The sequence below is a fragment of the Littorina saxatilis genome, linkage group LG14 (genome assembly GCF_037325665.1).
Source record: "Littorina saxatilis isolate snail1 linkage group LG14, US_GU_Lsax_2.0, whole genome shotgun sequence".
In the NCBI taxonomy this organism is placed as follows: domain Eukaryota; kingdom Metazoa; phylum Mollusca; class Gastropoda; order Littorinimorpha; family Littorinidae; genus Littorina; species Littorina saxatilis.
In genome coordinates, this window is record NC_090258.1 from 39,282,554 (window position 1) to 39,292,553 (window position 10,000).

Below are 10,000 nucleotides of genomic sequence, written 5' to 3' on the forward strand. Positions count from 1 at the left end.
TGGGAGAGGGAGAGAGAGATAGAAAACATAACAGCCATGATAGCTATGGCGTAAGCTGGCGTCAACCTGAATGACAGAGAGAAATGTTTTGTTCAAGACAGGGAGGGAGGGAGGAGGAATTGGGAGAGGGAGAGAGAGATAGAAAACATAACAGCCATGATAGCTATGGCGTCAGCTGGTGTCAACCTGAATGACAGAGAGAAATGTTTCGTTCAATACAGGGAGGGAGGAGGAAGTGGAAGAGAGAGATAAATTGACTCTCTCTCCCCAACTTAGGCTGGTGGGGTTTATGTCGACCAAAAGAGTGGGATGCCCTGTAGGTGGAGTTCCTGTAGGGTGATTCCCTGTGTACAGGTATATAGGGAATCCCACAGGATGGAGTTTTTCAATAAAACTTGCAAACCATACTCGAATTTCTAAGACATATCCAAATCAGATCGAAAAACATCAAATTCTACCAATGTCGCTGAGCATCACGTGACTTTAAGCGATATCAGCGAAACGCTACAGGAACTACACCCTGTGGTATTCCCTGTATACAGGGAATCCACCTACAGGAACTCCACCTACAGGGAACCCCGCTCTTTTGGGCGACATACACCCCATCAGCCCAACTTAGGGTTGGCCAAAACGCAGGGCAAAGGACACGTAAACGCCGTGATGGCTATTGTGTATGCAAGCGTTAGTCCGAATGACAGAAAAAAAGGTTTTGTTCAAGACAGGAGGCGGGTTGGGAGGGGTGGGAGTGGAGGGAGGTGCGTGGGGGTGGGGTTGCAGGAAGATTGGGAAACTCTCTCTCTCTCTGCCAGTTAGGGCCGTCAGAAGCGTAGGGCAAAGGGCAGGTACACGCCATGACGTTTTGGGTGTACTTAGGCGAAAACCTGAACGACAGAACCGTTTCGTTCAAGATAGGAGGGAGGTTGGAAGGATACAGGGGCGGGTGTGTGTGTGTGTTTAGATCGAGTGATCCTCCCTCCGTAAATTAAAGACGTCAGAAGCGCAAGGCAAAAGGCACGTGAACACAGTGATGGCTATATCGCAGTATGCGTAGGCAGACGTTAGTCTGCATGACAGAGCAAAGGGTTTTGTTCAAGATAGGGAGGAGGGAAGGAGGGAGGGAGTGAGGGAAGGAGGGAGGAGGAGGAGCAGGAGCAATAGTGAAGATTAAGTGGCTCTCTCGCCGTCAGAAGCGTACGGCAAAAGACACATGAACTCCATGATGGCTATAGTGTAGGCAGGCGTCAATCTGAATGACAGAAAAGGGCTTCGTTAAAGACACGAAGGAGGGAGGAAGGGAGGAGGAGGAGGAAGAGGAAGAGGGAAGATTAGGTTTCTCTCTCTCCGCAATTTAGAGCCGTCAGAAGCAAGCGTAAGACAAAAGGCAGGTAAACGCCATGGTGGCCATGGCATAGGTAGGTGTCATTCTGGAAACGGTAAAGCGTTTAAATGATGATGATGGGTTCAGGCTATTTACTTAATGTTTATTAACTTTTTACAATCACAAATAATATATCTCTCCTAAGAGAGGTCTACCAAAGACATGCGTCAAGAAAAATTGCACTGTCGGATTTCTATGGTTTCGCTTGGGTGACAGAAAAAAAGACAAAAATTGCCTCCAGGCGGCAACAAACACCGACCATGTGGGAGATACATTCGTGCAAAGTGCAGTGTTTGACCGTCGATTGTAAAATAAACTTCGGCACTTTTTGCACACACACAAAATAATGTGACCCTCCACCACGAAATGAGTTGCATGTCACCTTTGCATGATTTTCATATTTTTACATTTTCCTAAAGAGTTTTTTATGCTCTATCCAGTGGTGAAACCCGTTTTAGAAAAGAGCGAAAACTGTTTGAGTTATAAGTCTGTGACTAAGGTGACCCTCACACTGTTACCAGACACTCCCCAGACTTATATTAAGCCTAGCGCAGAACAGCGCGAGGTGACATGCGACTCATTTCGTGGTGGAGGGTCACAAATCCAGAATTGGGCATAATGAAAATGTGTGTGTGTGTGTGTGTGTGTGTGTGTGTGTGTGTGTGTGTGTGTGTGTGTGTGTGTGTGTGTGTGTGTGTGTGTGTGTGTGTGTGTGTGTGACAAAGAAAGAAAGAGGGAAATAAATAAAGAAACAAACAAACAACACACAACAACAAACAATGTCAAGTCGAACAGACGTATAAGTTATGTACATTGACAATAGAAATTCGGAGGTAAAATTAATCGTGCGAACTGGAACCAAACATGGTTACTTACCGGATATATCGGTGAACAAAATAAATAAAGACGTTCTTGGCTTTCACACCGTTATCCTCAACGGCTTGTCTGATGAAGAGAAAAGCTGTCAGACAGCCACTGAAAAACACACACAAACACACACACACACACACACACACACACACACACACACACACACACACACACACACACACACAGTTAAGGATAAGGATACGGATATGGTAATATCTAGTCCTATGAGGTGACCCTCATGGAAATTCAGGCTGCTTTCTCCGTTTAGAAAATGGCGGAGTTAAGATAGACACTTGCAAATTAAACAGTTTAATAATTCTGCATTTTTGACTTCAAACATTCACAACGGACTGTTGTCGGGTTTTTAATTTGTTTATTTAGCTTAAAGAGACAAGAATCAATCAACTACAGACCTGATGAAAAAGAAAGTATCCACAGCCAGAGTGGCGTGAATGACAACCTGGCCCAGAAGTGTCTCCAGTGCTTCTGCCGCCCCCAGTGCATTCTCTGGGGAAAAACAAATCATGACCAGCATGACTTTGCGCCTTCCATTGGCTTCAAAAGAATCCTCTCAGACACGGGTCTGTCACGCTATATGGCACGATTGTTCAAGGGGAAACTCGTTTAAGGACAATCAAATGGCAAATATATTTGTGATTCTCATTAAGTTTCTCCAAAGTGGCTTTGGAGTTTGGTCATACATATTACAGCTTAACCCCCTCCACCTCCCCCTAACAATAATGTAAGGGATTTTGGGAATTAATATTTTCCTTCATTTGTTCTGACTTGAAAGAAGTATTGCAAGTCGAGATCAAAGGCAAACAATGATAAAGGAAAGTGCAACTAGAATTCAAAGTGCTCGTTAAGTTACCTACCAAAATAAGTAGCCATGAAGTAAAACGTGTGCCCAATAAGTATCCAGAAGATGGAAAGAACCCGGATGCCATGCAAGCACGTGATAGAATCTGTGACGTCATTCACTCCCAGAATCCTCTCTGTGTTCTGTCGCAAAGAAAATGCGACAAGAGCGCGCACGATGACCGATCCTGAAAATGCAAATTTAAATTATATTATACTTAATATAATATGCAAATTAGTTAGACAGTACTATAATTTAAAGAACATAATTGTGTGTGTGTGTGTGTGTTTGTGTGTCTGTGTGTGTTTGTGTGTGTGTGTTCGCAGGGGCGTGTGTTCGTCCATGTGTGTGCGAGAACGTGCCTGTGTGTTTTGCAATGTTTACCAATGATACTGTGTGCATATTAACGCGCATACGGGTCTTTTTCAGAGCCACAGTTACGTCACTGTTACGTTATTCAACCTACGTACCTTCTTCGTCATCATCGTCGTCACAATCCACTTCCCCGGGCATGTAAGCATCAGATTTCGCACCACCGTTTCTGGCCACGAAGCTGGTTTGTTTTTCTCCGTGTCCTACATCCACACTGATTTCGTCAATCTTGCTTTCTTGGAGTTCAAAGCCGCCATTGGTTTCCGCTTTGGCAAGGTCAAGGTCGGAAGTGTCGGGAGTGTGTTCCCACTTTTGTTTCACGTCCAAAACTGTTCCGATGAAGATGAGGCACCCTAGGACGGCTAACACGCAGCTGTTGATACAAAAGGGGAGGGTGTGTGTGTGATAAAAAATGGTATAACCTAGAAAAAGGTAATAGACTATATCCTGAAATAACTCGAGTCGAGTTTGTATGGGTTTGTGATAGAGTGAGTCCCCTTGTTTTTATTGAGTCCAACATTCTAACGTGACATTATAGACCAGTCACTAGCGAGGGATGCGTCTGAAACACGTGGACCGGATCCGGACAAGAGGTACGCGTAGAAATCTTTCCTCACTAAATGCAAGAGCATGCACTCTTCCATCACCCATACAAACCCAACAGAGTTATTTCCCCGAGTTCGTCTATTTGGAATGGAAGGTCGCAAACACAAGAAAGACAGACTTGGACAAAAGGTAGTTTCAAAACTTTGGCGGGCGGACAAACACATGAACACAGGAGAGACACGCAGAAACTGTCTGCTAGCAAAGTAGAAGAGTTATTATAGTTCAAATCAAAGAAAGAAAGAAGAATGCATATATATATATACCAAACCGCCAGCTAAGACAAGAACCAAGACAGCAAGCAAATCAGAATCAATCCATCGACTTTTACACAATTGATTCATAAAAACAAAAATCCTACTGCGCAGAAAGCATTCAGGCTGTTCCTGTTTGGTATGTGACCAAATGGAGGGATGATCTTATCCCATGTGACAGCCTGGCCACATCTACGATGGTGAACCGAACAGTTTACACGCGAAGGAGTGTGCTCTTAAAATGCCAATAACGTGTTTAAGACGTATAGGAGGAGCTGGACGTTCAAAATAACAGCACAATTTAAATTCGTCAAAAATAAGTTGTCATCTTGATCAAGTGCTCTTAAAATACCAAAAACGTGTTTAAGACGTATAGGAGGAGCTGAACGTTCAAAATAACAGCACAATTTAAATTCGCCAAAAATAAGTTGTCATCTTGATCAAAACGTTGCACTCACATTGCAGCAATGGCAGCACCGTCTTCGGACAGTGTGTCGTCTTCCTGACAAGACACCATTGGAATGGTGATGTTCATGGGTAAGCTGACTGCAACATTGATTGGAAAACAGATAATGTGAAATACACGGAAGCCAGACTGAGACCGTTAAAGCCAGGCTAAACATTAGAATACATATACCATCTTCGCCAGTGACCCCCCCCCCCCCTTCCCTCCATTATTTTGTGGTCGCTTTTTTGTGATATCGTTCTGCTGTATTTATTGTTTAACGCTATTATATTTTCATTTGTTTACTTCAACTTCTCTCCTATTCTTCATCCCCCTTTTCCTCCACCACCATACCCCATCCCTCCCCTATTGATCTGAAAGAGAGAGAGAGAGAGAGAGAGAGAGAGAGAGAGAGAGAGAGAGAGAGAGAGAGAGAGAGAGAGAGAGAGAGAGAGAGAGAGAGAGAGAGAGACGCAGACGCAGATAATTTACTCAATAGGCCATAGCCCCTTGTGAAGGAGTGTGAACAAATGGTTAACGTTGCAAATAATTTAACTTATCAGGTGCAAAAAAGGTACAACATAATAATCGCACAACATTACAGATTAAAACATACATTACACGATATTTAACTAAGAGGTTACAACATCTCTTAAATTAAAGGCTTTATACAAATACAGGGATACATTTCTGACAACAGTTTCTTGAGGTGAAGCCAGGAGCAAGCTGAGTCTAAAAGTGCTTGGGTTTTTATAATATTTAAATGGGATAAATTTTTCTCTTAATCTGTTTAAGTATGGACAACACAAAACAAAATGGACTTCATCTTCTTGCTTTACTTTACAAAGGGGACACATCAACTGATCGGCATTATGCTGTTTATATCGGTTAGCATGCACATTTATTTCTGAAATACCGAATCGAAACCTAGTCATAATAAACTTTAGATGTCTATCCACATTCAACAAAAGGTAGGGTTTAATGTCATGTACAGTACAAAATGTCCGATAAACAGCAAATCTATCACTATTTTGTATATGGTAATCCCACTCTTGCCATACTGCAATCGACCAACCTTTCCCTAAAAACACACAAAAACTCTTTTTCATTAACAACGCCCTGATTCAACCACACAAAACCAAAACCGTACTCATACAATTTACAACGGATACTTGAGGCCCAGTTCTTTTTACCACTCTCATCCATTTTATACAACATATCATATGATTTACGAGGAAGTCTGTGCGCCTCCATCTTTAACAATTTCATCCAGTAGCTAACGCATCTTAAAATAGAATTCAAATATATCGGATATCTGTTTGTCTCGCCATATACTAGGTCATTAGGTGCTCGCATACAAACTCCTAAGAACTTCTTCAATGCAAATAAATGGACTTTTTCACACTGCAGAGCAGCTTTATCCAGTCCCCATATAGCTTTTTTACATCCAGCCCTCGCCAAGGGTCAACAAGATCAGAAAACAATATAATCAAAGAACTCCCCTATTGATCTGAAAGAGAGAGAGAGAGAGCGAGAGAGAGAGAGAGAGAGAGAGAGAGAGAGAGAGAGAGAGAGAGAGAGAGAGAGAGATACAGGCATATTGGTCTGGTGTGAAGTAAATAGAGAGAGAGAAAAAGAGAGAGACAGAGACAGAGAGATAGTGAGAGAAAAAGAGAGAGGGACAAACAAGAGAGAGAGAGAGAGACACACACACACACACACACACACACACACACACACACACACACACACACACACACACACACACACACACACACACACACACACACACACACAGAGACTTGTCTGCAATGAAAGATGCTTTAAGAGTGAATCTATCCTTCCACTGGGACAAACAACATTTCAAGTCAAATCATGTAACGAAACATTTTCATCTAAAATCAGTTTTATCAATATAAACCTACATTCCCCCCTTCTCTATCTCAAAACACGCGTCTTCATTCTTCGTTCGAGCTTGCTATCAATCGATTGTTACCTCTTGTTATCACACTACAACTCTTTCTAGATAACTTTTGTCAGTGGAACAAGATAACAATTAGATACGCAGCCATAGAAGAAAGGATGACATAATGATATGCCATACGGTCATTGTGCTACTTGTTAAAGGAGGAACAATTAAAATGTCCTATAGGTATTATCTAACTTCTCTTGAGCATAAGAGGTAGCTCGTTAATGGGGGGTGGGGGGGTGGGGAGGGAGAGAGAGAGAGAGAGAGAGAGAGAGAGAGAGAGAGAGAGAGAGAGAGAGAGAGAGAGAGAGAGTGAGAGACAATGACAATGACAATGACAATGACAATTCTTTATTTTACGAGGGTAACAGAATAAGCATTGGTATACTTTTTTGCGAGAGAGAGAGTGACAGACAGACAGACAGACAGACAGACACAGATAGACAGACAGACAGACAGTCATACAGAGAGAGAGAGAGAGAGAGAGAGAGAGAGACAGAGAGACAGAGAGACAGAGACAGAGACAGAGAGACAGAGAGACAGAGAGACAAAGACAGAGAGCTTTTCCGACATTGCAACTATTGACCCTGGTCAAAACTTCTTGTCGCATCCTGACTCGATCTCCACATCCCCTGCTGTTCTGCATGTTACAACACGTTGACCGGTAGCGTTACGTAACTCACACACTTCAAGCAACAGTTGAATGAACACAATTCTCATGACGTTAATAAAGTCACAAAGGTGACGATAAACTAATTGCCATAGGAGGTTATAAACTTCTACAACTGATAATGGGGATAAATTGATATGTGAGTTGAGTACGCCGTAACAATGTACGATAACAGGTTTCATGCGACGTAAGGTCAAGGACATACATTGAACTTAAGATTAGAAGCAGATATACATTACGCTACGGAACCCGACAATCATTTATACAATGTCATGGGAATTAGTTGACATACTTTCTCTGATGTGTAATCAAAACGCCTTGAACATTTGTTAACAATGCTCTGAGCAGCAGTGAACAAAATAGCACATAACCCACTCAAAACGGCATCAATTTGCGTCATTTTCTGCTTCTGCCAAGAGTACGAGAACAATGCCCAGCATGACATAACACTATTGTTAATCACGACAGCTGAACTCAATGCACTGTTTTGGATGAGAAATCCACTGGTCTAACTACTTAGGTGAACAAATTGCTTGTTCAGATATTCTGTCTAAAATGAACTAACCACTTACGTATTTGACTCTTTTATGTGTTTGCAGTTTCAGTTCCACATTATGAATACAAAAAATGCTTTTGACAATCTAGCTGTCAGTTGCCTATACTGTACCAGAAAACGACGTATCATCACAACATAACGAATGGTAAGACTGTTTTTCAAAATAAGCGGGCGTCACAGATGAACAGCTTCACAAGTTGTCTTGACAAAACACTTGCACAAACAGTTGAACGCCAAAGAGTTTCAATAAACAAGATGCAGGTTACGATTCTACAAGTAAAACCATAAGGCAACAGTTTTCGTTTCGAATTATACTCATCTCATTTTTGGCTCACGTAAGTGTAGCCTATGCGATGGTAAACTTTGTCTGTCTGTGCGTGCGTGCGTATGTATGTATGTGTGTATGTCTGTGGTAGAAACTTTAACATTTTTGGCTAAACACCGAAATACTCATTTCACGTGGTTAATTTTCAAGCACCATCTTCAAATTATTGAAGCAATGATCAACATTGTGTCGGCATGTGTGTAGTTAAAGCGTGTATCCAAAGAAAACGGGTGGTGGGGGGTTTTGAAGGGGTACAAGCAGTTGACTGATTTGTGTCGTGTTTGGCATGTAGACGGCAGGTCAGGTGTCAAGATCAGGTCAGGGGTCGCGCGAAGGATTGTGGTCCAGTTCTCACCTCGCCGATTCGCCGGGGAAGACGATTTCATGTTGTTCGGTTTCTAAGCTCCAGAAAAGTAAATAAAGAAGATACCAAAGGGAGATTTCCTACAATTTGATCTGCACAGCGTGTTTCCAATGTCCACGCGAGGAAGAGCTGTCGAAAGCGCGGCAGTCAGTGTCGATCTTGCAGCCGTATCCCGGTAAGTTCAGAGACAGATCTAGTGTCTCCCACTCTGATAACGTGTCACCTACTGTTAATCCGTTTTGTTTTAATTTCTTTTTATTTCAGCAGACACGGATGTCAAACACAGTGCTAGGCAGTCACCTCTAGTGAAATGAGTTGATCTAAAGTGCCTGTAATGTTTGGATGTCTTTGCTCGTGGTTCGATTTATGTGAATTTCAAGACTTGCAGTAGTCTCAAGTTAAGTTTACTCTGCCCGAAAAAAACTGTCCACCATTTACTTGAACATGCAGATATAAGGAAACGGAATGAATCTGTTCTCAAAGTCAAAATGATCCTGATTTTTTCCTCAGATTCAAAACATGCACTGTCATGGTTTTGTCTGTACAATTTAGTAAGTATTAAGTACTTTGCAACAACTTCCTTGAACGTGAAAGACAGTTTTTGAATGCTAGATCTGTATCGCGTTTCATTCCAGACTCGATCCTCTCTTTGATTGTAGATCTACTGTTTGCTGTTTACGCACTATCATATGATTCGCTATGTAACGTTTGGTAAGCTTACCTTGCCACAGCTTTCTTGTCTTTGTTGGCATTTCTGGCTGTGTTGACCGTCAGAATTATTTTAAGAACCAGGCTGCTGCAGTCGACATGTTTCGCATATTGTAGGGTTACCATGCTGCATAGGTAAAGTGGCTTGTATAACCTGACTATTCTGTTTCAAAACACTGTTTATATTTGTGTAGGTTGTAGTCATCATAACTAATCGCATTTTGCCATTTGTTTCAGAAAGGAGGTTAACCTACAACAAGATCGACGCTATGTCAGATATATGCCTCAGCCACATGAAGACTTCCGAATTTAGATCTACTCGGCATGGTGACAAGTCTTGATGAAAAGTATAGGACTGAGGACAGCAGTGGAAAAAGTGCCCACATGGCAGGTACCTAACCTATTACCCTAGTCATTTTATCTGTTTGCCTTCTTTTGAAAATTATACATGGAGTTGATATGATGCGTTAGTTTTAACTGTGTGTGTGTGTGTGCGTGTGTGTGTGTGTGTGTGTGTGTGTGTGTGTGTGTGTGTGTGTGTGTTTGTGTGTGTGTGTTACGGAGTGAGTGAGTTTGTGTTATGTTACTGTTTGTTGATTTCTTACGGGAGCCTTGAAGGCTTCGCCT

At 42.1% G+C, this 10,000-nt stretch overlaps 1 protein-coding gene across 1 annotated transcript in view; it reads right to left on the reverse strand.

Moving 5' to 3' along the window:
• Positions 1–10,000, reverse strand: part of LOC138947739 (uncharacterized) — a gene marked incomplete in the record, with an annotated part of 26,059 nt that overhangs the window by 4,276 nt on the left and 11,783 nt on the right. Inside the window, 6 exon segments of the mRNA XM_070319289.1 lie at positions 33–66; positions 2,255–2,353; positions 2,662–2,755; positions 3,124–3,294; positions 3,578–3,852; positions 4,795–4,882. Coding sequence (XP_070175390.1) covers positions 33–66; positions 2,255–2,353; positions 2,662–2,755; positions 3,124–3,294; positions 3,578–3,852; positions 4,795–4,882 — 761 coding nt within the window.